The 27,878-nt window shown below is 44.2% G+C and overlaps 8 protein-coding genes across 11 annotated transcripts; 2 read left to right on the top strand and 6 right to left on the bottom strand.

Moving 5' to 3' along the window:
- Window positions 1–41: 41 nt before the first annotated feature.
- BCIN_01g09840 (hypothetical protein) lies at window positions 42–1,521 on the bottom strand. The gene is made up of 4 exons (XM_024690864.1): window positions 1,369–1,521; window positions 1,133–1,280; window positions 626–1,037; window positions 42–560 (listed from the first exon to the last, which is right to left on the bottom strand). The coding sequence occupies exons 1-4, from the start codon at window positions 1,445–1,447 to the stop codon at window positions 207–209; spliced, it is 993 nt and encodes a 330-aa protein (XP_024546634.1). The 5' UTR covers window positions 1,448–1,521; the 3' UTR covers window positions 42–206.
- Window positions 1,522–1,989: 468 nt separating this feature from the next.
- Window positions 1,990–3,120, bottom strand: BCIN_01g09830 (hypothetical protein). Its single transcript, XM_024690863.1, has one exon. The coding sequence runs from the start codon at window positions 2,808–2,810 to the stop codon at window positions 2,289–2,291; it is 522 nt and encodes a 173-aa protein (XP_024546633.1). The 5' UTR covers window positions 2,811–3,120; the 3' UTR covers window positions 1,990–2,288.
- A 1,080-nt stretch (window positions 3,121–4,200) lies between these two features.
- BCIN_01g09820 (hypothetical protein) lies at window positions 4,201–5,165 on the bottom strand. The gene has a single exon (XM_024690862.1). The coding sequence runs from the start codon at window positions 4,936–4,938 to the stop codon at window positions 4,405–4,407; it is 534 nt and encodes a 177-aa protein (XP_024546632.1). The 5' UTR covers window positions 4,939–5,165; the 3' UTR covers window positions 4,201–4,404.
- A 2,240-nt stretch (window positions 5,166–7,405) lies between these two features.
- On the bottom strand, window positions 7,406–12,054 carry BCIN_01g09810 (hypothetical protein). The gene is made up of 2 exons (XM_024690861.1): window positions 9,519–12,054; window positions 7,406–9,471 (listed from the first exon to the last, which is right to left on the bottom strand). The coding sequence occupies exons 1-2, from the start codon at window positions 11,709–11,711 to the stop codon at window positions 7,921–7,923; spliced, it is 3,744 nt and encodes a 1,247-aa protein (XP_024546631.1). The 5' UTR covers window positions 11,712–12,054; the 3' UTR covers window positions 7,406–7,920.
- Window positions 12,055–12,105: 51 nt separating this feature from the next.
- Bcutp23 lies at window positions 12,106–13,454 on the bottom strand. Its single transcript, XM_001546082.2, has 3 exons — window positions 13,310–13,454; window positions 13,154–13,243; window positions 12,106–13,101 (listed from the first exon to the last, which is right to left on the bottom strand). Exons 1-3 carry the CDS (start codon window positions 13,395–13,397, stop codon window positions 12,383–12,385), a joined length of 897 nt encoding a protein of 298 aa, XP_001546132.1. The 5' UTR covers window positions 13,398–13,454; the 3' UTR covers window positions 12,106–12,382.
- Window positions 13,455–13,469: 15 nt separating this feature from the next.
- BCIN_01g09790 (hypothetical protein) lies at window positions 13,470–15,600 on the bottom strand. 2 transcript variants are annotated; one of them, XM_024690859.1, is made up of 4 exons: window positions 15,361–15,600; window positions 14,780–15,281; window positions 14,044–14,726; window positions 13,470–13,994 (listed from the first exon to the last, which is right to left on the bottom strand). In XM_024690859.1, exons 2-4 carry the CDS (start codon window positions 15,193–15,195, stop codon window positions 13,939–13,941), a joined length of 1,155 nt encoding a protein of 384 aa, XP_024546630.1. In that variant the 5' UTR covers window positions 15,196–15,281; window positions 15,361–15,600; the 3' UTR covers window positions 13,470–13,938. The 2 variants fall into 2 exon arrangements, with proteins under 2 accessions (XP_024546630.1, XP_024546629.1); XM_024690860.1 differs by having other exon boundaries at window positions 14,780–15,600.
- Window positions 15,601–16,961: 1,361 nt separating this feature from the next.
- Window positions 16,962–22,698, top strand: BCIN_01g09780 (hypothetical protein). Of its 3 annotated transcripts, none has more exons than XM_024690857.1 (5): window positions 16,962–17,858; window positions 17,921–18,328; window positions 18,381–18,538; window positions 18,593–20,168; window positions 20,238–22,698. In XM_024690857.1, exons 1-5 carry the CDS (start codon window positions 17,843–17,845, stop codon window positions 22,256–22,258), a joined length of 4,179 nt encoding a protein of 1,392 aa, XP_024546627.1. In that variant the 5' UTR covers window positions 16,962–17,842; the 3' UTR covers window positions 22,259–22,698. The 3 variants fall into 3 exon arrangements, with proteins under 3 accessions (XP_024546627.1, XP_024546628.1, XP_001546130.1); XM_024690858.1 differs by having other exon boundaries at window positions 18,593–20,176; window positions 20,238–20,409; XM_001546080.2 differs by having other exon boundaries at window positions 18,593–22,698.
- A 1,847-nt stretch (window positions 22,699–24,545) lies between these two features.
- On the top strand, window positions 24,546–26,859 carry BCIN_01g09770 (hypothetical protein). The gene is made up of 2 exons (XM_001546079.2): window positions 24,546–25,182; window positions 25,242–26,859. Exons 1-2 carry the CDS (start codon window positions 24,801–24,803, stop codon window positions 26,573–26,575), a joined length of 1,716 nt encoding a protein of 571 aa, XP_001546129.2. The 5' UTR covers window positions 24,546–24,800; the 3' UTR covers window positions 26,576–26,859.
- Window positions 26,860–27,878: the final 1,019 nt, after the last annotated feature.

Below are 27,878 nucleotides of genomic sequence, written 5' to 3'. Positions count from 1 at the left end.
TTATTACAGTCACACTTATCATCGATGTCAACGTGAAGACTGCTTTCGCACAAAAGGGATATCTTCATCATGCTGATTCATAATTCATGCTCCTCAAATGCCATGCACAAAAGCACCTCAGAAGGCACATCTGTTAACGCCATCCCATGCCTATCGTCATATAACTATACCGCTCAACATTGTAAACAAATCATACCTCATCGTCTTTAATGGTCATGGTCAATCTTCTCCAACTTTCCTGGGTCGCGCTTTTCACCAGTCTCCCCAATAAGTCTAACCCGATCAATGCGTACCTTCTCGCTATCTCCATCACCATCTACAATGAAGAATACCAAGCTTGTAACATTCTGGAACTTGACAAAGCGGAGCGATAATGTAGCAGTGCCAGTTGAATCCCAGTCCTTGGCTTCCAGTGTGATGGTTTGTGTCTCAGGAAGACTTTCAGCCTCGTCAAAGCCAACTGTGTGAGCCCGGTTTGTGTAGATCTTGATGGTTTTTGGTCGCATTGGCTCTTCATCATCACCATCCTCGTCATTGGATGCTGAAGGTAAAGAGGTGATCTGTGGAACAAGAGTTTAGCCTCAATATACTTCAGAAATTTGCGCAGATGATTGACGCCTCTTACCTGAACACTATGAACTTTCAACGTAGATTGGAATGGCATAAACAACATGAGCTGCTCATCAGTGTCACTGACAACCCAGTCCTTAGCCTTTGAATCTACTGCCTTTCCATTCGACAAGGCACTGGGCTTGCTTGTATCAACTAATGTCCGCACACTTCCGAATTCACTGTCGGCGTTCAACAGTTCTAGACCCTTGACATCAACCTGGTCTGTCACATCGCTGTAGCCTCTTGGAAGAGCTCCTGCACGCCAATCGCCAGAACCAGAACCACTTGCGAATCCAGATGAAGAATCGCCTGAATCATCTGCCTCTGCAGCCAACTTCCTTGCAATATCTTGTAGCTTCTTTGGATCGGCACCTTGGACTTTCTCGACTTGCTTGCCCCCCTTGAATATCATGAAAGTTGGCATGCTGTTAAAGTTGTATTAGCAGAGGCTTCGTATATATATCTCGGACTATCCACTCCATCCACTTGTCCAGCAATGTGCTATACAGGGAAAACATACGCAGTGATACCATAGGTGGACGCAATCTCGGTCTGGTTGTCAACATTGACCTTGGTGAATGTAATCTTGTTTGGACGTGATAGCTGCGCAGAAAGCTGCTCGTACATAGGCGCAATAGCCTTACATGGTCCGCACCAATCCGCGTAAACTGTAGAAAGAATAAAGCATTAGTGAGATCCATACCGATTCATAGCAGTATTCCAGATAATGGAGGGGCTTTCGGCGGGGTAGCTTACAATCTGTCACAACAATCTTAGAGGTTTTCAGTAAATTACTGAATTCCGCTGGTGACTTAACAACAACTGTTTTCGACATCTTTTCTGGAAATAAGGTGTAACAAAGTTGCAGAACCAAAGGACTAGAATTATTATTATTATAGAAAAGTTGTCGGAGTTGGTTCTTGCCGCTGTGTTAGAAATCAATATCTGGTCATGTGACGTAAACAACCCTTCCATTTATTTCCCACATTTTCTTGAGGCTCGTACTAAGGTAACGTGGAGACAGTAAATAAACAGGAGTGAAGTTTTACTACCTGAGTGGGTATATATATATATATATATATATATATATATATACCTATCTAGATGACCATCAATCAAACTACCATCTGGACATTTATGTATCGATTTCTCTGAGCTAGTGCTTAGAATCACCAGTGGTCGTATAGACTGATGGGACACTTCTCAACTTTCGATATTCTTTAACTGTTTCATTCTTCAATTGTTTGATATTAGAATCTGTCTTCTCGTTGTTCAATCTCTAATAAAGCATCATCAAAATTTCTGCAATACACATATCAATTTTTCAAAAGATATTTCCAAGCACATTTCTGCAGTCCCGTCAGTCCGTACACGCACTGGTGAACTCTCATTGAATGTTTCACAACGCTCGTTTCAAGTCACCAACTCCGTTCGAACAGTCTACAGCCAGGAGTTTGGTCAAATTTGATAATGTTGGATTATTCATGAGGTACTTGGAAGCTTCCGTGTGACCTTGTTTGAGGTTGTAGTACATAGCCCCACCCGTCAAGCTGTCCAATGCTAGTTCTGACTCTCCTGTGTCATGAATGATGTACTGCACCGCAACCCATTGCCACTTATCCCAACTCGACTCTGCAATACCAATAATTCATCAAGATACCCATAAACAAGACAATCTAACCCCTCTGACCATCCTCCCTCGCTCCTTCATTCTTTCTCAAAAGTTTAGCTGCCCTCTCTAACCTGTTTTTTCTTTCCCTCAATCCGCCCCTCACACTTTCCTCACTACCACCAAGCTTCATACTACTTTCTCCATCCCTCTCTCCGCTTCGTTCTCTCTCCTTCAAGTCCCTTCCTCTTTCAGACATATCCTTATCTCCCTTAATCTTCACAGCATACATCCCAGTCCGTTCAATCTCTCCTTTCACCAACCCAAGTTTCCTGCCTATGCTCACGCTCCTGCTGCTTCCACTTCTGCTTCTGCTTCCACTTCTACTTCCATTCCCAACTTCGTTGCCACGACCAGAGCCGCTTCCGCTGCCGCTATATCCCAATCCGAGTACCCGTCTCCAAAAGCTCTGTGGTTGTACAACCGGTGCATTCCACCCCATATCCACTGCTACACCCGACTGCGACGATGTCTGTGACTCGACTTCGCTACGCCAAATCTCGATACGATTGCGTGCTATATCTGGCATTTTGAGTATAGCTCGAGAAAAGAGTCTCCGACTAATAATTCTGGTCTTGATGAATTTTGGAAGAAAAGCAGGCTTGTAAGTGGTGCATATTGACTTCGAGTGACGGGAGGCTGTTTTTGAAGAGGATTTGAGATATGGCGATCGCGATATTTATTAGGGTCAGCTGCTATTTGCGAGCTGATTGAAGCGGGTGATAAATGGTGAATTTTAGGTGGGTCAATAGAACTGTGTAAATGTTGTGTGAGTTCAGTGAATGAGCTGTGCTAAAATTGAAGGGGTGTGGTGAAAGATAAATGGTTGGAAAGGTCGCAGAGGCTTTCGTTGGCTTTTATGGGCTCGTGGGGGAGCATATGATCAGTGCCGACTCGGTTCGGCTCGAGATGCATGAGCCTGAACGTCATTCCGTCGTTTTTGTGTCGCATTCTCTTTGTCCTTTGAAAGGTTTTACCAAAGTAACTTGGTAGGCGTTTTCACATTTATAGCAGACTTATTAAAATCCCTGTCGTGGTTTGTAGTTCTTCGTTTTCCAAGTGGAATTCGAGTATCCAATTTAAATGAGGTCATGTGACGCGGATGCAGGTTATGGTTTCACTGAATGATTTCGAACAATCAGCCACATTATACGAGTACACTTTTTCTTATATAATTTTTGAAATAGCCCAACCACATTTTTGAAATTGCTATGTTAATGAATTGTTTCTCTCATGAGTGGAACAGTTGAACTTATCTCTTAACACAGCCGAGAGTTAGATACTCGTCTTGATTCTCGTTGTCTTAGGCGTTCTTGATCTTTTAATAATGATTGGAATCGATGATCAGTGTGATAACGGACTAGAGACTCTGGAACAAGATGTCGGATCTCTTGAAGTATCAGTTTGGATATTCGAATTGTTGTGATGATTTATTGCAGATTGAACAAGGAAATAACATATCTTAATATCAAGCAGTTAGAGAATAAATTGTTTATAAGCTTTGAAAGTTGACAAGTGTTCTATCAGTCCATCAAGTGAACTCAGCGATGTCGTCAACGCCATCGACCGGACCGCCTTTGCGTGATAGCTAGGAAGTATCTGGACTTACATACGGAGTATATCAGTGTTTGGAAGGAATGGGGTCAGAGGAGCTACAGAGAGGAGATAATACACTAGAAGACGTAGATGATGCTTATAGATGTAATGGGAGATATCCTCAGAGTTGTTTCAATCTTATTTCACGACCAGTTTCTGGGATGGTGCATAGCGTATACATAAGGTTCAGAATTAATAGGGGTAAGGAATGTAGAATTTGAGACCTGCTGTTGAAGACGTTGTTTTTTCTCTCCTGGAAAAGATACATCGATATGTAATATGTTATTGGCGGAGTATTCACTACAAATATATGCAGAAAGTTCTGCAGCCAACGACGGGTTATTATTCATTGCCGAACATGGCCGAATTAGAATTGTGTTTCCAAAAAACTATTTCACAGAACGAGTAGCCTCTGCTAGCTTTCATTAATCACATAGTCCCACCTCGATACTTCAATACTTCAATCATTCACTTATAGGAAAGAAGTTATAACAATATCATCACCCTGATCATTCTCATCATTCTCATCATCTGCATAATTCGCATAAATCCGTATCATCAGTATCATCCGAATAATCTGAATCATCCTCCAACATCAACTTCTCCATATTGTCCCCCACCCAAACCATATCCTCAAAGAAAGCCACCCAAGACCCCAGCCCCAGCCCCGTCGGAACCACCCACCACCCCCAACCCCCTCTCCCCCAAACCCCCCTCGTCTTCCACAGCCCCGCGCATCCTATTGCCAAAAAACTCCCCAGAACCAAATTGCGAGCAGCTGAGATCTTCTTCTCCTCCTTATACTTGAATACCAAAGTCCAAAAAGGTGTCTTGAGCCCTTCAGTCTTAACTCGTTTTTGTAACATTTTAAGCCCCCTCCGACAAGAAACACAGTCCAGCTCGCGATCAGATATTCGACGTGGAGAAGGTTTCTTGCCGAGATCGATGAGGAGAAAATCGTTGCAGATGCCCCCGCGGAGACAAGATGCTGAGATACCCGTGAAGGAGAGTAGTAAGAGCCAACCGCTGCGTTTGAGAACGTAATGTTCTGTATTTGGCATGGTGATGTTTGGTGTTCTTATTGATGAAGAAGTATGAAAGATTACAGAAGCGATTTCTTGTGCTCGGTACGACAATATCCTTCTTTTCAATAAGTTTTTTGAAGAAAGATATAGTAGCCCACCCTATCTCTAGCATAAGCTCAGAAATGAATATTTGATGAAATCACGAACTCGCAGTCAGTTTAAAGGAACAAAGACCAAGAAAAGTTGTGCTGTGTCCAAAGCCCAGAGTTTTGTTGGATATTAGAAAGAGAGTAGATGATTCTGAGAACTATGTAAGTACAAATTGAAGCTTAGAATGTACTTGAGATAAAGTTACAACCCCAAACAGAAGGCGCAGAACAAATGCATACCAAGTCGAAGTGGTAAACAACCTTCCGTCTCATCATCACCTTGCTCTTGCCACTCGAACACACAACAAAATACTTAAACTTTACTCTTCCAAACTCTTGCCCCATCGAAGCGAACTTTGAAGTTATTATAATTTAATTGCGTATTTCAGCTCGTGAACTGCACATCTCTCTAGCTTTCAACTTTCATACACCTCAAAAACTTCAACGACTTGTAGATTCCCAACACCCAAGACCTTCATCTGGTATCATCAATAATTTGTACTAGACTTCCAAAACAATTTTGATCTATTTGTATCGAAGTCTCTCTTGTGAGGTGCTGTATCCAGTATGATATTAAGAAATTTGATAATGACGTCGAACCCACTTGTCTCATCAGCCCAAGGTAAAACTACTAACTAACCTTTACTCTTACTCTTGAATCCGTGATTACAACCAGCTTTATTTGCCGAAGAATCGCGCCTACGATTTCACAAGACCTCTCTCGGCCGGAGTGGGAACATCTCTATTCATGACTAAATATAGACACTTGATCACCGCAGCTAGAAATAAACTTCCTTAGCAAGAATAAATAGTATCCATTACTCCCCATCAAGTACAAGAGACCAAGCAGTAATCATCAAAATAGCATAAAACTTACTCTCACCACCCAGAATAATCACAACACTACTAAACTCACAGCTCAACTACTCCTCTTCTGAGCAACGATTGCCTAAGCTTCTTCGATTTCATCTTTATCACCACAGATATAGACATGCTAATTGCTTCGAAGTCATCGACATAGACATGTAACTAACCACCTTCAGACATCTAGTCGATCCTTCAAGATGTCCAACAACTTTTAAACTTACACACATCATCATCGTCATCATCCATCCATCCATCCATCCATCCATCTCCAAACCCCGAACCCATTACAAAAGCCAACTACAACCACACCCTCTCTCCCAACACCTTCCAAATTCCAATCAAGCTCTATCTAGTCCAACATCCATTATCAAAATCCCCTCTAGACCACACCCACCCACCCACTTACATCTAACCAACCCCATTGACCTAATAACAACCCCCCCTGCCCCATACACACACATTCAAAAGTATGCTCATCTCCAAACCTCTCGCATACTCTTCGAATTTTTTTATTTATTAAAAAAAGTTCAAACATTATTCCCCAAGAGTACATACATCTCGTACGTAGAATCGACAAGAGATATAAAACATTCATCATCAATTTGACATACCTAGGTACCCTCCAAGCTTTCTACAAAAGTTAGATATGATTGACATTAAGCTTTCCCTCTCTGCAGCTGACACATACCTAAACTTTACAATCGAAAAATGGATTTTCCATGGTAATAGATCTGGTTACCACTGGACTAGCCATACTCCTTGGGGTGTTGGCATTAAACTAATTACATCTCATGTGCCCTATTCAGATTCAGGCTAGCGAGCACCTTCTTCTTCCACAATAGATTACTCCAAGAGTCGCACTGCTGATCGGGAAAAAAACGACGATGAGACTAATAAGAGTTTCTCTTCTCCCCTCTCTTCCACCTACCTATCCACCACACATCCACTACACATCCACCCAGCACAACACAACACAACACAGCACAGCACAGCACAAAAAAAAACCATAATTTTTCTTTCCTTCTTTCCTCCTACCAATCCCCTATCAAGAAAAAAGCAGGTATTAATACCCGAGGCATATCTCTCATCCCATCCCATCCCATCCCATCCCATCTCATTCCCACAGCAAAACCCAATCTCCAACTCCGAATCCACAATCCACAATATTCATCCCAACAATGTAAATCTAGTTTAACATCGATATACCTAGTTAATCATAATAGAATATATTCATCATGAGACTGACTAATCGCATAATGCAAAAATGCAAGTTATAATAGTCCTATTATTTTAATTATTTGATTCGTTCGATTTATTCTCTTCATTCTCTTCACTCTCTTCGTCTACCCGCCCTTCCCCTCCCCTTCCCACTCCCTCCCCCAACACAAAATCTCTCAAACAAAAAACAACAAACAACAAACACAAGCGCCAACTCGTTCACAAAGACACAATATACTATAATATAATATATAGAGCTCATCTACATCTGTATCTACATTTGTATCTACATCTGTATCTGTATCTGTATCTGTATCTGTATCTGTATCTGTATCTGTATCTGTATCTGTATCTGTATCTGTATCTGTATCTGTATCTGTATCTGTATCTGTATCTGTATCTGTATTTGCATATCTACTACTACTATAACTACTACACTACAATAACTACCACTACAAAACCACCATCAATCCATCAGTCCACAAACTATAAACAACCATCTCAGTTGCTTGCTCGAATAATTCATGCTACCATATCAACCCATGCATGCATTCATTCCACACTAACCCATATATCCATACATGTATGCACATTAAGTCTATCTCTTTCTTTATTTCTTTCTTCCTTTCTCTCATCATCCTTTTCACCCCCCTATTCTGATTTGATTTACGCTACAACCAACCAACCAACCAACCCATCCTATTCATACGCATAAAATATCCCATCCATTCATACAATGCAATGCACGCATCCCGCAACCCAAAATGAGCAAAATCAAATCCAATTATGCAAAAGTCATCTCAATTTCCTCCTCTCCCCCATTCGCCGCAAACTCATCATCATCATCATCCGCCCACGCATTTTTTTCTGCCGCGTATCCCATTCCCATTCCAGTCACCCCCAATCCCAATCCTACTCCCACTCCGGTTCCGATTCCTACAGGTAATGTCGAAGAAGATTTTAATTCCGGTCTTGAACTACTCGACCCCATTCCATCAAAACCACCTCCAAACGCACTATTACTAGCAGCCTCATGACCCAAAGAGTTGAAACTTGTGTGTCCTCTCTCAGGCAACCTTGTACTACTGACATTAGCCGAATGAGGAGGAGAATGATAAGCGGTATCAAAAGTCATCTCAAGTTCTTCCTCAGGTTCCTGAGCTAGATATGGTGAATTCCTCGCGAGATCTTGACTAGAATTCGAATTCGAGTATGAATATGTTGAGCCTGCACCAAATCCATTCGAAGGACGGGGAGAATGACCTGGCGAACGATAATCATAGGCATGTAGCGTTGTATTTGCATCATCGCTTTTTGTTGGCCGGAGAGAATTTCGTGGACTGGATTGTGGACTATTAGATGAAGAGGCGAGGTTAAGCTTCATGGGTGGAAGTGTGGATTTGAGTTCTTTAACCTCCATATGTTTGTTGCTACCACCATCAGCAGCAACTCCACTAGCGACTTCTGCACGAATAGCATCAACGTCGAAAAGAATGCCATGATTATTTCCTTGGCCATCCTCTGTTCCAGATCGGCTTGAATCACGACTCTGCTCGTTCTTTGAACTTTCTACATATGTCTCCCATTCTTTACGTTCTACGGCCGATTTCTTTTTACGGCCGAAGAAACTAAATCTTCCTTTCCCTTCTTTCTCTTTCTTCTCGAATTCTTTTCGGGCTTCCTCGATCTCATTAATAAGCTCTCTCTGTCTCTCTGCATGATTTTCAGGATCTGGATCTTCGATTTCAGTAAATTCGTCGCTCTCAACTTCCCATCCCACCTCTCGAAGAAGTTTGGGCATGGCAGTACGATATGCCATATGTCCCGGTACTAGATCAGTAACATCCACATTCTCTATCCCAGGAACATTCTCGACCGGTGCAAGACCTGCCACACGTCTAATACCACCACTAGTAAGACGGAAAAGATATCCTAGAATCCAATCATTCCTTGCGTATCCGTTGACGAATCTACCAGCCACAACAGACTTGGCTTTTAGATAATCGTCCTGATTCACCACATTAGGTGAACCAAATAGGTAAACATTCTGAACTAATCCATAAGCGCCTTTCTTGGCGAGTTCTTTTAGACATGAAAAGATGACACGAGAGCCAAGGGAATATCCCACGAAAGTGATTGGCCTAGTACCAAGGTTTCGATCAATAAGCGAGTCTGCAAGGATAAGACCTGCAGCATTTGCACGGTCAAGGGAGACCGTCCACGGGTTATCGATGAGATATGAAAGTTTAGTTAAAACGACCGGTAATTGTAGAGCAGCCATCAAACCAATAAGGATGGTACTTCCAAGAACTTGTTGAAGACCTTGAGTTAAAGCCTTGAATACGTTAGTATGTACAGTGCGACGAGAAAATAACTCCTTACCTCTGTTGCTAGAATATTAATAGTATCTCCCATACTTGTAAGCATCTCCGGCTCCCAAAGAACTGAATATATATCTCCCATGATTGGATCAACCGTGCTATATGGCAAGCGTACATCATCAACTTTACCCGTCATCCATCCCGAGACGGTAATAATTAAGTTGACTCGCTTATTATTATGCAGTGGCCTATACTCAAAAGTTTTGACTGCTCCAGTTCTACGATTTGCAGCTTTGATTGCAATGAAGCCACCTGAAGTAGCGGCACCAGTTGTGATGATAGCAGCACCTGCAGAACCAGCAAGGAAACCACTTGTACCTGCTACACCGATTGTAGTGAAACCAGCAGCGAGACCAGCTCCTATAACAGGCGCCAAGAGACCTGCCGAAAGTCCAATAACGAGACTTCCACCAACGGTAGCAAGACCCATCATCAAATATCTTTTCTTGAGAGCCATTTTCCTCCTGTTCTCTTTATGATCATCCTCATTCCAGTTCTCCTTTTCAGCTGCTTGTTGCATCTCCAAAGCATCTGTGACTCGCTTCTCAAAACGACAAATTTCTAACCAGGAAACTTCCATATTATCGCCAACCTTTTCTAACAAAGTTCTAGATCGTGCATCATAAACTGAGTCTGCAATTAAAGTCAAGAATAGATCACAAAGAACAGTCCAGCGAAGATCGATATCAATATTCTTAGTGGTAGGAAGTTGTGAAGGAGTTCGAACTTCAGGTAAATCTTCGCCTTCATGCTCTTCATATGGTGGAGGCACAGCAGCCGGTTCTTCTTCATCATGTCGCCGAGGAGTTTGTGGAGTTAAAGGTGATTGTGGTAAGCGTGGAGACTGTATGGATTCTCGTGGCAATCGCGGAGATGAGATAGACTCCCTAGGACTTCTGCCAGAAGCAATCGAGTCTTTGCTTGAATGAGCTTTCTCAGCCATAGGATTCTTTACTCGTGCATTTTGCATGAGAGTCCCAGTCAAATCTGAAGGGACTACTCCATGTTCAGCTAATTGCTCAATCATGATCTGTTCATCTGTACTGATTTCCATATGCGCATATAGCCGGACCATCATTTTTTGAGTCCACATCTTCATAGCTTCGGCTGAAACTTGCAATTCTTTCTTGTTTCCTTTCTTTGCTGTCACCAATAATTCCTGTTGTTCAAGCATTTTGGATAATATAAGTCGAGTCATGCCAACATATGCAATTCTTTGCCCTTCCGTTAAAAGATCTTTAGTAGCTTGCATTTGAGAAAGTGCATCTCGCTGTTCCTCATCTTCCGCTTCTCCAGCTCCAGTGCCATGAACATCTTTGAAAAGGTATTGTGTGTTCTCATCCAAACTTGTCGCCGATTGAGCATCTTCGTCTAGTTGAACTCTCGTGTATCCTCTACCTGCACCACCTAAACCTGCATATGCATCCGGTTCATCATCAGATTCATGTGCCTCCCTCGCAATTAACCTATTGTCGTCATCATAAATATCGTATGGGGCATAAGCTGGCATTGTTTGCCATTCATCGTCTTCTTGAGGTGGGCTTTTTGGATCAGGTACAGTGGTATGTTGATGCGACCATTCTGATATTCCCTGACTTGATTGAATCCGATTCTGCCTACTATCCACTGTGGGAACCGTATTGCTATCATTGCCGCCACTAGTATTCTTCCAACTTTCGGCGGAAGTTGGCTCTTCTGCAGGCTTCGCAGGCTCCGAGGATTCCGCCAGGTCTTTTTTACTTATCGATTCGACTTCTTCGATTGTTCGTTGAGGGGTAGCATGCCCATGAGCTAGCAAGTCCTCATTCCGAGTTGTCTCGCGAGATTCTTGGGGTTCTGGATTCGTGATCGCAGGCAATGGCGCTGTTTGGACATCCTTAAGATGCTCTTCTTCTTCGTTATCTGACCCGTTATCCTTTACGTCGTCTGTCTTTTCTGCCTCTTCCTTAGCAACATCCGCATTCTTCAATCCATTGTCTTTAGTCTCAGCATTTCGATCTCCTGGGACACTCGGCTTATCCTCCGATTCGACATCCTCCAAATCTTCATCATATGCTACCGGTTCTGGAACAACTCTCTTCTTGAGGGGCAATCCGAAGTCATCCAGTTCTGCAGGTCCATTTTGAACAGCTGTACCCGGTCCCACAATGCCATCTTCCTTAGCATTTGTGGTGGTCTCATCACTCTGTGGCATATTGTTTCTAGCACTTCGACCACCACCTTGACTCACAGGGCAGGTGGCGTCTCTAACTGATAAATCATCTAACGACACTTAGACATTCGTTGTTAAGTTATCAAATGTGTGTTCTTGCGCGGATCCATAGATTCTGAAGCACAAAAGTGTTCCGAGGTCGATGCTCTGTGCTTTGTATGGATTTCGTATGCACACCGTACACACAGACACCGTCCAGTTGACCAGGATTTTGGAATGACCGATGCACTTCCTCAGCGAGTGAACCAGTAAACGATTGGGACGTGCTTTCTAACGGGTACGGGTATAGTAGTGATTTAGATGGCTTATATTGCTAATACTCATCATGGGCAGTGTAAACTTAAATACTTTTGGGACGTTGAGAAGTTGTAACTTTTGAGAATCATTATATTGTAATGCTTTAAATAGATTTGGCCTTTACCTTTATTTGATATGTAATTTGGGGGCCATTCTCTTTGTTCTGTAATCCAGGGGGTCGGTCTAATGCTACCTACCTACATGACGAATTGGAATCGCAACATCATGCTGCCCGATGTCTTTATCTCTGCAACTTTAACAACCATAATCATACAGCTCAGTTCCAATTCTTTGGGTATCATTCTAAAGTTGTAATTAATTTATATATGACTTTCTGCTCGATATTCCTGTGTATGTTAAGCTGTTTCATCCATTTTCTCACTTGGAATTGCTGTCTCCCCATCAGCTCCATCCTCTGCCTTTTTCTTCGAGTGTAGACGTTTTCGTTTACGTTTGACAGGTTCTGAACCATCCGCTCCCGTATCATTCGCGTCAGCCACTTTGGTAGACGCATTCGGCTTCGTGTTTCCTCCCTCAACCTTCTTCTTCTTCTTCATGGCTAATGGATTGGGTCCTTTTGGTCCTGGTGCATTTTTCTTCTTTCTCGCAGCGCCTTCTGGTACACCCATATCTTTCTTTGCTGATTCTTCGTCATCGTCCTCATCGCCTTCGGTTCTCTTTCTCTTGAGGCTTCCTGAAGCTCTTCCTGACTTAATGCCTTGTCTGAATTTCGACCTTTCTTCTCTATCTCTTGTCTCTGTAGATGTTTCTGCCATAGGTTCCATAATCATAACACTCCTGTTAATGTAAACCAAAGGTACGCCCTGAATTGCCCTCATTGCCTTTCTAACTTCTATATCTTGGCTTGCTACCACGTATCTGTGTTTGTTGGTTCCATTGTTTTTGCCGTCAACGACTGCTTTGATGCAATCACGGGCAGAGAGAGGCTCGGGATAATCTTCTGGGAGATGACCGCAACGGCGTCGCTCGTAGGTTTTCGCTTTGTCGATGAGATAGGAAACTCCGGGTTCTGATGAAGCAGCATACAAATGGCGCATTGAGCATTGTGTAATCACTAATGTACGTTAATGATTAATGCGACAGGACATGAAGGCAGATGAACATACTAGGCTTAACTTGACCATGAAGTGTTCGCTCTAAACCACCAACCAAGTCCATCTTAAATCTATCGGCATCCTTAATGATGTCTGCGTCAACTGTTGAAAGAAAGTCAGTCATTGAAAACGAGCAATAGTACTAATGCGCAACATTGGGGAGCTTACGGAGTACTTGATATGCTTCACGGAAACCAAAGCTCATGCCATATTGCTGCATGAGCTTTTTATATTGCTTCGCTCTTTTTCCTCTCATATTTTTGAATTTGACAATACAATTTAAAGGTCGATTGATTGAGTTTGGTAAAATGTCAAGAGATGTGATGGATGAAGATTGATAATTTTTTTATCCGATAAATTTAACGATAAGAACTTATCGGTAACTAGGGTGGGTTTTCCCAATGACCCAATGGCCCAATGACTTCCTAGTATTTGCTGCGAGCCAGGCCAGCAAGTCTAGAATCAAAGGATAGGAGTCTAGCGAGTACTTTCAAGGTCGTTTCTTGATGTTATATGAATGTACAAAAGTCTATATACTGCCTAAATATTAATACGTATTACATGGATGGTTCGTACGCCTTGTATTCCTCCTACCCGCCGACCTCCTCACTCTGCCCATCTCTTGTCACGATTTCCGTCCCTGGTAAATCGGAGTCTTCTGTTCTTCTTCCCCCTGACAATTGTCCCTATGTGCCTCTTGGCGCGAGTTGCTATTGCTTGAACAGCTTCTAATTACTTCAAACCTGAGATTATATCTTCCGTGTCCCAGATACCTCAACTTATACAACTACTTCACTTCATCCGTTACTGCGTTTACACAGAGCTGCAACTACACTTATATCGTCTAGTTTGCCTAACAATCAATTAGTAAATGGTAAAGTTTTCAGTCATTTTTTACTTACCTCCTTCCATAGCAAGACCTTCCTCGACAGCATGCTCCATGAAGGGGCTCTCTGCGAAAGGATCTTGCGCGATCACTTTCGCGGCTTTCATGAGCTCATCGGCCACAAATTTCATGCCACCTCCAGCACCGCCTTGACGATCTCCAGTACCTACACCTCCCTCACCTCGCTCCCACCTACGAATGCTGCTTACAACACTTTCAATTATTTCGTGCTCCCATAAATTGTCAATTACGCCATCAGACATGGCAAGAACGACATCATCTTCCGCAATTTCCACTTTGTCCATGACAGCATTGTTAGCAGGCGTGTCGGGGCTATTTGTGCCAAGTTGTCGAGGGCAGTCGAACCAATGCCATTGCTCTGTAGTCTTCCAAACACGTTCCTCCTGTTTCGGTCTTATGACTAGTACTTGTGAATCGCCAATGTTGGTAACATATAAGAGAGGAGTGGCGGGCGCGGTAAGATCTGTCTCATCTAATTTATAATGTAATTGTGCCCCGGTAGCTGTAGTTGTGCCTTGCCATTTATTCGGATTCGCAGTCGCTTGAATCGTTTGCTCATACGCCTTTTGTAGATAATCAACAGGATTCGGCTCGAAGTACTTTCCTGCAGGTCGAGGTCTTCTTGCATCATTTTCTACTTCCACAGCCCAGAAGTGTAATATTAGTCTTGACCATAAACTGACCATAAGTTAGCACTCCAAGGTAAATCGGGATTTCAGAAAGGCACAAACCCTGCATGGCCACCTTCTCTTGTAGACCAGGCGCCGACACCATCGTTTGCGCCAATGAAGTAGTCACTGCAGTAAACTGCATCGTCGCCATTTGTATATCCCCTAATTACCTCACCGTTCACAGAAGGTCTTCTGTCGCGACTCCTATGATGCGTACTTAAAGGATCGGAAAAGGATCCCGATGGAGGGGATAGAAATGGAGGCGGGAAAGGTCGAGGCTGTCTCTTAGCAAATAAGGCAAATCCAGTTTCGAATTTAAATGGAAGGGTTTCTTTTCGAAATGGTGGTATCTCGACATCTGCAGACGTTGAAAATGCCAATTCAGGGCGCCATCTTGGAGAACTGTGAATGAGAGTACGACGGAATTGATTATGTATAGCTTGCGCAACGTTTGTTCGGCAGATCGACCTCCTCATCCCAGCGTCGTGATTAATGCGCAGAGGTGAAAAATTACCTCGTGGTCGAGTGGATGGAAGTTGTCGGGTTATAAACCGAGAAACTCCTTAACAAAAATTGCACATTAGACGATAAGAACCTTCATTAAACAATGGACCAACCGCGATAACGAATCAGGTACGCACTAGACACGTGATGGGTGACATAAATATAGATTTCTTAAGGCTGAATAAAGCGGTGGATAATGACAATTTGTGTGGAGCACACCAGGTTCACGAAGCATATTTGAATCAAGAGTGGGTGAAATACAGAAAAAAAGAAAATTGACATGTTCACTACTCATCATTTGGTGATGCGTCGGTGCAAATCTACCACGTGCTGGTCGCTTTCTACCGACGTAGACAGTATATATATATAGCATTCTCTATATGGCAGTGAAGCGACGAATTGATGTCTGTGTTGCTCGACTTGGCCTGCATCGATTGGTGAGTGTCCAGACCGGCTGTGCTGTCTTTTGAACATAATCTTGCATGATCCGGAGAATTCGGCTGAATGTGAATGAGCTTCCCTCTCGATTTGCGTTGTCAAGCCTAAAAGGATGATCACCGCAGGCATGTTTTATATCTATGCGGACAAAATGGATCAATATTTCGTATCACGGTGGTACTGCAACTTTCCGCAAGAAGGAGCATCTCGGACAAATTGGTTGGAATTTGCAGAGCGCGCGACAGAGGATTTCCTCTTAGAGCTTGGGCCGAATTCCAAACCGTTTGGCAATCACAACGTTTCAGAAACACTGGAGCCACTGAATGATGTGAAGAGAGATTGGAGATTGGAGATTGGAGATATGAGATATTAACAACATTAACGATATTAAAGCTGTTGAAACTTATGGTTACGGCGTGCTGGGTAGGAGGCATTATTTCACGTCTCCCTCACACAGCCATTGCCAATGGTAATGAAAGGATCCGATACCCGATAAACGAGCTGAGAGAGCCGCTTGCATACATACCTGGACCCCCTTCGGCCTAGGCACATTGCGATGGTTCGACATCAGCCAATTAAGGTATGCTCGGCGTTGTGATCTCGTATTGTTCCTCCTCGTCTTGGACCTTTCTTGCCTTTTCTTCAGCATTCGGGCAGGCCAGGTTGAAACTTGCGAATCTATAGGCACAGGCGATCCGATCAGCACGCTTGTTGAGTTGGAATGCCCGAATTTAGCATTGCTGCGCGGGTTTACGCTATCTGGGCAAGAGAAAATGACGCGTCCATGTGTTGGGTGCATGTGTTGAGTATTACTGGAGGGATTAGCAGTTTAGCAGTTTAGCAGGCGAGCAGTTTAGTAGCGAGCCAAGACCGATGGATTGCAGCATGCTTTGGGGATAAGAGGGGCATGGCATAAGATGAGCAGCACAATACATCCATCGCACTGTGCTCGACATGTACACAAGGCAAGTTCTAATGCAGGAGCGCAGGCAAGGCATGCTGCACAGTCTGGATTTCGTGCCCATCCATCTGCGTGGTATGCATGTGTAGACTTGGAATCTGTCAACAGTTCCAAATCGTGAGCCAGATCGTGCCTGTGTTTAACAATTGACAGCCCGCGAGTAGACGACGAGTGCTCTGAGCGACCAGATGAGCTACCAGATGAGCATAGCTTGTGTGTGTTGTTGGTGTGATGGATACCGGCCCTCTCTCGAATAATCTCTGGGAGAAACAATGTATGTCTTGACCACCTTACTTACTGCTTATGTACCTCTTCGTCCGGCACTTCCGCCCATGTTATGAGACCTCGTAATTGAATCATTTCATGTGATGCAAACGAATTACTCCGTAAAATCAATTTGAACCCTTCGCTCCAAATAAACTCCCCCTTACGGTCATTTGGCCCCAGGTTCGACAGATTATCTATTGTTTCTCCCAGAGATTATTCGCAGATTGTCCGTTGTCCCATCTTCTGCTCTTTCTTCTGCTTCCATTTCCCCTTCTTCTTCCTCTTCCTCTCCGTCTTTTCAACCCTTTCGCGTCCTTCGTCCTTCGTCCTTCGTTCTTCTTGCACATATATATATTCTCCTTTCCATTTCCTATTCTCTTCCTACCTAGCTCGAGATTTAAAGTGCCTGCTAGACGTCTCGGGCCATTGACTCTCGTACACTTTTATTCGTCTTTTCCTTTCTATTTTGAGCATCGGTAGTCGGACCTCCCGCCTCCTGCCCTTTCATCATTCCCTGGTCTCACAAAAGTGACGTCCCCCAGATCCCGCCAAACCCCAAAAAATAACAAGATGCTAAGCAGGTACATGAATTAGTACGCATACCGGTAGACTATTCACCTGCTCCCCCCCCCCCCAAATTATTCATCATTCCTCAACATTAATCACAATACTCCCAATTCAATCTGTCATTCTTTTGCATTTTGCTCCAATCCATCTTCTGTTTGCAGCGTTTCGAGGTTGATTTGACGCCGGCTATTAAATTGGGAATCATTGTGTTGTTATATAATCAACCGTCCGACAAAGAAAGAACAAAACACAAAACCCTTATTAGATTGTACATGTCATAAGTTCAACCATATCAATTTGAAGGTTCATCCGGAGCTCGCGGAATCACCGCTCCATTAATATATTTCTCAACTTACTATTATTCAAAGTAAATTAAATCTCCCAAAATGGGCCGGAATCGAGGTACGTTGGAATGCGCCACCATATTTACAAGTCAACCATTGCTAAATAGCTCTTTCCCTTAGTTATGTCGTTCATGTCCCAGTTCAGGGACAGAGACTCTAAAAGCCCTACTCGACAACCTCCATCTACGGGTCGAGCACGAAGCCGAACTGAATCCTACACACAGGCAGGGTCTCAAGACACAGGAAAGTCGTCTTCGGGAAAAGAGCCATTTCCAACTTCGAGTTTCCAAATGCCCTCTCACCAGGAATCCCCTTCGAGCGAAGTTCGCGCCTCTACTCAGCCTACTCGAACAAGGGAGCGAGCATCTTCTAGACCAATATCTATGGCACAAACCTTTCAACCTCCACTGATGGATGTGAACCAAGATACTTTGCCGGAACTCCAACCAATCTTCACATTCTTGAATAGTCACAGCAACAAGTTGTACCAGGAAGGGTATTTCTTGAAATTGGATGATCAAAACATACGTGCGTATCATATTCTACATTGGTGGAATATCACCCATCTAACATTATGCAGATGGCAAGGCCAATGCCGATCGGACCTGGACAGAATGTTTTGCACAGCTTGTGGGAACTATTCTTTCATTGTGGGATGCAGCAGAGTTAGATGCTGCTGGACAGGATGGCGAGGTCCTTCCAAAGTTTATCAATCTCACAGATGCCTCGATCAAAATGGTTACTTTTACTCTTCTCAAAATTGGTATGATTGCACCTACTAATAATCTATAGATTGAATCCCTTCCCACAAGGTCACCTACAGAAGCGCCTTTGCAGAATGTCCTCAGCATATCAACAGCTGGTAAGAATAGATACCTATTGCACTTCAATTCGCATCACTCGTTGGTCCAATGGACTGCCGGTATTCGTCTTTGCATGTATGAGCATGCTACATTACAAGAAGCCTATACAGGTGCGCTCATTGCTGGTAAAGGTAAACTATTAAACAACATCAAACCCATCATGGAGCGCTCAAGGGTCCAAACTGCAGACTGGGCCCGAGTGAGATTTGGCGCTGGAACGCCTTGGAGACGATGTTGGTGCGTGATAACTCCACCCGATGAAAAAGAGGTCCAAAGATTACAAAAGCAATCGCAAAAGAAGAGATCGGCATATGACCGCTCTCGACCCCCTATATTGAAAGGCGATATCAAATTTTATGATTCTAAGAGAACGAAGAAGGTTCGACCAATCGCTACGATCAACGATTCATATTCTGCGTTTGCTATATATCCTCAATCCAAACCACTCATAGATGCTTCCACTTTAGTCAAGGTTGAAGGATCTATCACGATTCACTCAAACCCCCCTTTAACATCTGAAGGATTCGTTTTCGTTATGCCCGAAGTACATCCGGCTGTAAGTGGCTTTGAAATGATGCTCCGTTGGCTTTTCCCAGTCTACGATACGTTTGGCCTGTATGGACGCCCTGGTCGTTTGATTGCAGAGACAAATGATACCAGAAGTTTGATGTTTGCAATGCCAGAACACCGAAGATATGGATATTTAGAAACCCTCGATGTTTCAGGTCTAATATCGGAGCAAGGTAGTGCTAACTGGTTAGAATCTGAATGGAGAGGAAGAATGAAAGATTTGACAGCTAAGCGAATGGTGACGCTCAGGAACAACAGCCAAAGAAATAGCCAGTACGGTAGCAGGAGAAGTCGCAATAGTGCAGGAAATCCTCGTACTCGCCTTCAGTTTGATGATGCAGCATCGGTTAGATCATCACCATCGATACAGTTTGGTGCCCGTCCATCGGGAGATGTTGGCTATAGCGGTCTCCCCAGAACTGATTCGGCACCTGTAAGCGCTGTTGCATTCCAACAGCCAAAGAACTCAGGACTGCCTCATCAAAGGTCAATATCTGAATCTCAACCCCCAAGCCGTGATCAAAATCAAAATCCTTCTGTCTTTGATGGAGCTTATGAACCTGCTTCTATCCCACCTCTACACATTGGCTCAGGTTTGAAATACGCACAAGATGGTACACCTTCTCCCGATCGCCTCAGTTCAGAAGATGAGCAAGCAGCCAATGCAACCCCAGTTCGTGAACTGCAAGAATTGCAAACCGTTACGATCCCAGAACCTGTAGCTGCACCCCCAGCTTTCAGGCACGCGCCGGGCGCCAAACCCCCTAGCAAACCTCTACAATCACCGGATCTTCGAAAAGCGAACAATCGTATGTCTACCGCAACATTATCTCAATTAACTGGTGCTGCCGGTGCTGCAGCCTCTTACCAAAGTCAAGAACGGCGAGGATTAAATGCTCAAACGCATGACAGAATAGAGGAGGATGAAGATCAAGGTAGAGGGGTACTTTCAGACGTCACCAGAAATCACCATATGCCTGCTAACCATGACATCATTAATGAAGGCATCGTAGCAACCTACGAACCTCGCAACGAACAAGAGTCAGCTCTTTCCTCGAACCGCGACCAAATACCGTATCAAAACCAACACTATCAGTCCAATAATACAAATTTTAATTCAAGATCACAACCGAATCTCTCAAACGATATGCTCCCACCAAAGAATCCCTCAAGCCAGCCATCTCATCTACAGACCAGCCAAAGCATCTCAAGAAAACCTCTACCTACACAACAAGAGAACCAATCAAGTCCTAATTCATCGCACCCACCCTCTAGCTCTGGGAGCTTGACTCAACATATTCTCGATTCAGGCGCTTTCGACTTGATACTGCCTAAAGCCGAAGACTTCAAGCTCCCACAGATGAATAGACACAATAGTGATTTAAGTAGTGCATATGATGATGCTGCATCGACTGGTACCCCAGATTATGCCAGTACTAAAAAGTCTGTGCGTTCTGTTCGGACGCAAGAGTCTGTCGAAAAGCCTCGAGCAGGCAGGAAGAAGATCATCGGTAATGTCGAAGTTGGGCAACCTCTTTATGGCGACGAAAACACATTGTCAAAAGGGGTTGATATTGATTTCGGTCCTACCTTTGATCTCAATCGAGCACCCGGCCAAGACTCTCCAAGTCCTCCTCCTAAACAGAATAATTTTAATCAGTCCAGCTCTGAAAAGCGTCCAAACCATGAAAGATCTCCTAGCGGTAATGCACTAGCTTGGCAACCTGGAATGAGTGCAACCGCTGCTAATAATACTTTTGGCCACAAGCAAGGTTTGACGGCGGAAGAGTATGTTCAACAGCGTTCCATGGTTGCTGCTGCCACACCACAATATATTCACCAACGTCAACCTTCGGGCAACATTCTACGTGCACCTTCTCCTACGCCTGCACGCGCCACACCTTCCCCTACACCTGGAAGATATACCCCTTCCCCTACGCCAGGTCAAACTTCTAAGCGTTCCAGTGCACTTTTAGCTCAACATTCACGCCATAGCTCAGCAGATTTGTTAAATTTCAATGAAGGACATGGTCAAAACCGCCACTCACATCGTAGCTCAACAGATCTATTAAACTCTGCTGAAGTATATGGTCAACAGCAACATGCACGTCACAGTTCAGCTGACCTCTTACGTCCAAGCTCCAGAGGTGCAAATAGAGTTTTAGGGCCTTCTGGAAATGGTGCCGTTACAACAACTCTCTCTGCCCGAGAGCAAGCTTTTGTTGCTAAAATGACTGGTGGACCCCTGATTGCTATGGTTAAGAATAACAACAAAGACAATGTTGTTTCCGCCGGTCTCGTTGGAGCTATTGATTCGCGTGAGAAGGAGAGGCAACAAGTCAAGCAAGGATTCAAATCTCAGTCAGTACAGCATGCGATTGCACTTCGTCAACAGCAATTTGCTCAGCAGCAGCAGCAGCAGCAAGCTGAGCAACGTCGTCTTGATCATCAAATAGCTGAACAAAATCGTCTCCTGCAACAAGCTGAACAACGCCGTTTTGAACAACAAATAGCTGAACAAAATCGTCTTTTGCAACAAGCTGAACAACGCCGTCTTGATCAACAAATAGCTGAACAAAATCGTCTTCTGCAACAAACTGAGCAACGCCGTCTTGAACAAATAGCCGAACAAAATCGTCTTCTGCAACAAACTGAGCAGAACCGTCGCCAGTCGCAATATGCCAATACCAACTATTCACCATCACAGTTTGCAGTACCTAGTAAGAGAGGCTCATGGATGGGGCCAAACTTCCCTCAAACTGGGGCATGGACAACACCAGGGCAATCACCTGGACAATATCAAACAACTCTGGCACACTCACCTGGACAATATCAAACAACATTGGCTCACTCACCTGGACAATATCAACCAACATTGGCTCACTCCCCTGGACAATATCAACCAACCTTAGCACACTCTCCTGGGTATCAAGCTTCCCCTCATCAATATTCTCAACAACAGCAATATTTCCCTCAATATCCACCAACGCAAGGAGGACAGAGGAACTCTGGATACTATGGATAGGATATGCATTAGGTTGGCAGCATAGCCTGGCGTTATTCGTATAAAATCTTGAATTGATTTGGATTTAAAAAGATTGTCGTTTGGAATAGAAACAATTCTTGTTCTTGTAAAATCTTTTGGTCTTTATCTTTCTTTTCGGTCTCTTTTCTCTTTCTTTCTTTTGTTGATAGCGGGGGCATGGCGTGAAGGCTCACGTACACGGCTGGATGGAGGGGGGTTTCTACATTGGGCTAAAGTTAAATGCTGGGGATAAATTCGACTAGCCTAGAAATGGCACATCTTCTTTTTCTTCTTTTCTTTTGTATACCAAGTAAATTGGATGGATGGATGCTGTAGAGCGAAAGGATAAGGCAAAACCACTTGATCCTCTGTACTTGAAGGGGCATTAGCTTAGGAAAAAGTAAATGAATGTATAATTCTGAATTGCGAGCTCTAAGACATTCTTTATTGTGTGCATTGTTTTTTTAATTCATTCCTTTGCAGGAACCTGACATACATGAAAGGCGAACCCAACGACGCTTTTTGTAGCGTACATGTGAAGTGACAACAAGAACAGCTGAGGGGGGTTTGAAAATTGAGTTTTGGGTTTTGAGGGGAGGTTGGATGGGTTCATGACGGTGAGGGTTGCTTATCAAATGTATGTTGTGGGGAGGGTAGTAAGAATGGAGGGTAGTAAGAATGTAGAGTATCTACGAAATAACTATATATAATATGGATATGAACTTCAAGATCTTGTCTTGCTTTCTACTTTGTGCCTCGTTTGTGCTTCGACGTATGATAGTATAGGCGGGATTCTAGCTTTTATATGTGTGTGTTTAGTAAATTTGCTTCCAAAAGTGTCTGGATGGAGCGTGGAGTACTGATACATTGGCACCCTGCTTGCTGCTAAAATCATCTCATTTCGATTTTTTGGCCCTGAGTACCGTACCGCTTCATTTTCTGTCAGACATGCAGAATCTATTTATATTATCCATGCAGAATACAACGGTAGCATAACGAAGAACTCCTACCCTCTCCGGAAAATCTTCATTCAATCCTCTGTGCGATATCTGATTCTTCATCGATCAAGTAGGTTCCAACTTGGACCTCACTGTCTCTTCCACAGGCATCTGATGCAATCTTATAGATTTACGTCTGACCAACGGGAGGATTTAAAGATGCATTTGCTATTCGCACCTTGCCTTGATGAGAAAAGGAAGGAACGAAGGAAGGTACTTTCCAATCTACTTTTTCTTCAATCTTGTAATCCGACAGTATCATCATTGCCATCACCAGGCTACTTTGAACGTTCCGGGGTAGCATTGGAAATCCTTGGGTTGCAGTCATTTCGATTAGATACTATTTGCGATGTTCCCCCCTTCGCCGTTCCAAGCGGTCAATGATTCAAGGCCGCAATCGTTTGCTGACACAAACTTCAAACGAGACCTGGGTCCTCGATGTGGGAATGTATGACGAGTAAATGATTCATTCAATGTCAGTGTGAGATTTGCACATCCTATGTCGTGAGATGATCAGGTAGAGAGGAAATGGGATGGGATAGGTGCATAAGGTTCGCAAAGCATCACAGAGCATCAATGATTTTAGAGTTTGTGAATCACAATCACAATCACCATCCCCATCCCCATCACCTCCGCGCATCACAAAATTGGTCCATCATACATCAGACCCGGTCAAAAGACCGGTCCGCGTCTAAAATAAAAGGGCAAGATGGACAACGATCTACCCATCCCACACCCCAATCCAATCTGCTCATGCGTACACCTCGCTCTCAGCCCCCAAATCCCACACGCACTTTCCATACCCTCATACCTACAGTGACATACAAACAGTTTGCGTGCCACATGCCCATCCCAATCGGCAGACGGAGCCCCATCATTGGCGGGAGCGAGAGGGAAAATAGGGAGCGGGCGCATAGCTTACCCATCCTTCACGGGCTAAACGAGCCAATGGTGAGGGCGCTAACGAATAGCCCGCAAACGTGCATGCGCATCCTGTTGCTTCAGGGTAGGAAATTATCTTAACCTATCTTGGCCTGTCCTAAGCTAGCCTCACCACGCCAAATCCCATTCTCACTTCTCGCTCCCATCTCACTCTACATACCCACCCGCGCTGCGCCTCCATGCTATGTATGTGAGCGTGGGTGTTGAAAAATCCTAACGGGGATTGATTGCTTGGTTGATGAGTGAAGGATCTTTGGTGCAATGGATATGGATTATGTATGGAAGGGCAAGGTGAGGTAGGGGAGGGGGGTGTTGATTAACGTGTTGGTATATTCCCTGGTCATATAGGCTTTCTTGAGGATTTTGTTTTTTCTCCTTCTCTTTCTTCTCTTCTTTTGGTAATTTTGTACATGTATCTATGTACATGTGTGTTTGATTAATTGTTTGTTTGAGTGAACGATTATTTGAACTTGCCAAAATCGAATCTGAAGACGACAAATGCGACAAGTGTTCGCAGAACATTGGAAGATCACTAAGTGGATAGAGAGCGATAATGTTGGGTTGATATTTGAATGGGACAATAGGAAGTGAGAAAGCTGGAAATGATTATATCGATTCTGAGATGGAGGGTCTTGGTGGTCTGGTGCGGGTTACTGGGCATGGCGTTGGGCGGTCACGACGGGAAGACGGATGGGAGGGAAATTGGGCAGGACAGTGATGGGGATATGAAGAGCTCGTCGTTATCGCCGCAAATCAATACTTCTCGAGCTGCTGGGGATGAAGTCAATGGGGATTCATGGTATTATCCTACCACGTGGTCGTCTCTTGAAGAGAATCGTACTGTGTCTTTAAATCAGTCCTATATGCCCCCTTTCGTAGTTGGAACTCAAGGACCACAAGACGCGAAATTTCTGGCTTTGTGTTATACTACCAATTATCGGGCTCCAGAATCGGCCAACATATATTATGTTATACCTCTCACTTGTAAGTTGTTGACAACAGAATATCCGTGTCTACGAGGACAGGTCTAATCAAAATTGCAGACAATTGTCCAATCATTGACCGGTCTTGTCAAATCGAAGCCCAGAAAACAGGAACGGTGAATTTGGAAGTCAATCTCTATAATGCTAGTGCAGGACTCTCTACCTTTATAAAGCCGAACTCGGCCTTCTTTCTGTGTTTCAGTAATGGTACCGACACTGTCGTGGGCTTCTTCTGCGATTCTTACAGCCCATACTTCCAAATATTACACAGTCCCTCGCTTCTCAACCAGAGAAGAGAAGACACGACAGATATAGAAGCAGCAGAATCGGCGTCTCTGTCGGCTTTCGCGAGCTCGTTTGTGGCCGCCGTCACAAATTATGCACCCCCGACTGTTCAGCTCTCCGTCACAGCAAGCACGACAATCTTTCTGCCTTCGGGAGGAACAGTGATCCCACCGTCAACAACTGTACCCAATATACCCATTTCAACATCATATGCGTCGACTGTAACGACACCTATCTTAACGCCAACCGGTAACGACGGCCCGGCTAGTTCAACTGGCACATCTGACTCATCCTCATCCTCATCCACCTCCACCTCCTCAAATTCAAACGGACTGTCCATAGGCGCAAAAATCGGCATTGCCCTGGGCGCTATAATCCTCGTCTTCCTCATTCTGCTAGCCATTCTTCTCCTCCTCCGTCGTCGACGCAAGAACCCCCCTAAAAACACCTCCCGCACTCCCGAGAATCATCTCCTCTCCTCCTCCCTCAAACACAACAACGATTCCAACTCCCTCTTCATCGCCGAAAAACTCGCCCTCACCAACCGCAGCGACACAAACACCCCTCTCACATCTCGCGGCGCCGGAATCCTCGGCGGAACTTTCGACCACGACGATGATCTCCACCAAGACTTGCCCGCGCCCGGATCCGCCTTTACTGCAAATACACCCGTGCCCATTAGTCCGCGACGCAGCCTAGCAGCAAACACACTCCGAAGCGACGCGGTCGGCAGCCGAGCCGTAAGCGTCGCTTCCGGAATCTCTCGTCCCGTGTCCCCCGTCCACAGCAGCGCGGGAAATATCACAAGTCTCAGTCGAGAAAATAGCCGCGACCCCATCGCAGACAGGAGCATCTTTGATCAGGAACCGTACACGGATCATATCGGCGCGAGTCGCGGGATAGCAGCAAGCGCGGAGAGGAACGCAGAACGCACGAATTTGGACGTGCCGCAAGTCTACAAGGGGGCGTTGCAAGCGCCGTTTCTGAGCGAGCCGGGGATGTCGGCGGAGGAGGTGGCGAGGTTGGAGGAGGAGGAGAGGAGGATTGATGAGGCGATTGCGGAGGCGGAGGAGGAGCGCAGGAGGGCGAGGGAGGCGAGAGGGAGATAGGCATTTCTCGGAGTGGGAAAGTTGGAGGTTTGGGAGTTTTTGGATCGTTTACTAGTTGCTTGTTGCTAGTTGCTAGCTGGTATACACACACCGTTCTAATATCTACAATGTAGACAGGTGTGAAATTGCGATATTGTATATCGCGATCTTGGTATATCTAATTGTATACACCTATTTATTTATCTATCTATCTATCTATCTATCTATCTATATATTTATATTTATTTACAGTGCAATTGCATATACATACATATTCGAATCGAAAGAGTAAACCCGATCGATCAGATCCGTGTGATTCTTCCCGGCCCAGAATATTCGTTTTGCGACATTGCCATGTTACATGGTATCCCTCCTCTTAGCACAAATACTATTCCAGCGTGAAACACATATCAGAAAAGCCAAATTGGTACCTTTGCGGATGATGATGCATTCTATGGACTTCTGGATTTGTTTACACCGCGGATCCTATGCCCATTACCCAACAACGCGAAGTTTACATAAATATCAAGAAAACCCCTCTTGAACACGGTGCGATCTTGTATGGAAATGTTCCTCTGAGTGCCATGGATGATCTTCCACTCGATGATGATGATGATGATGATGATGATGATGATGATGATGATGATGATGATGGTAATGCTTTCGACCAACAACGGAGTAAGTAATAGCCATTTTGGGTGTGTGTCGATAACCATCTTTTGATGTCACACAGGCCACAATTATGTGAAAGCGCAGGGGAAGTTTTTAACAGCCTTTCCTACCAGTTCAATGAAAAAAAAAAGCATTTCAGATATCCTAAAAGTCAACAAACTAAACGCAAGGTTGCCCTTGTTCTGCCTGCGGGTTAAGTGGATTTGCGATTCATTCTGTTTGCGATATAAACGATTGTTGTGAAGACATTCCAAGCCAGCAACTGCTGAAAAGTGTCTTGGGAGACAAAATGTCTGACGAGAAGTATGTTGAAGGAGTATCATCAATACGGGAGACTGCTAAGACAAATGAAATTGACAAGACAATGTATCAACATGGTCTAGATGTGATTATTGGACCGATGAATGGTCGCATACTCACAATTGCCGTCGCCGCATGATACCCTGTAGGCACTGTTCCATTGGGATACTCTGAGACAAATGGACTTCTATTTGGACTTGCAGTTGTTGCTCTGGCTGATGAGGAGCAAAAAATATTGCAATTCATGATTGCATGGGATGAACTCCTGCCATCATGTTTACCCCCTCCCCAACTAATGAATTGGAATTCTCCGGAGTAATCTAGCATCTTGGCTTAGCTATCAAGCCAGGAA

This window comes from Botrytis cinerea, chromosome 1 (genome assembly GCF_000143535.2).
Source record: "Botrytis cinerea B05.10 chromosome 1, complete sequence".
Classification (NCBI taxonomy): domain Eukaryota; kingdom Fungi; phylum Ascomycota; class Leotiomycetes; order Helotiales; family Sclerotiniaceae; genus Botrytis; species Botrytis cinerea.
Note: the sequence above shows the minus strand (reverse complement) of the source record. Positions and strands in the feature narration are given on the sequence as shown.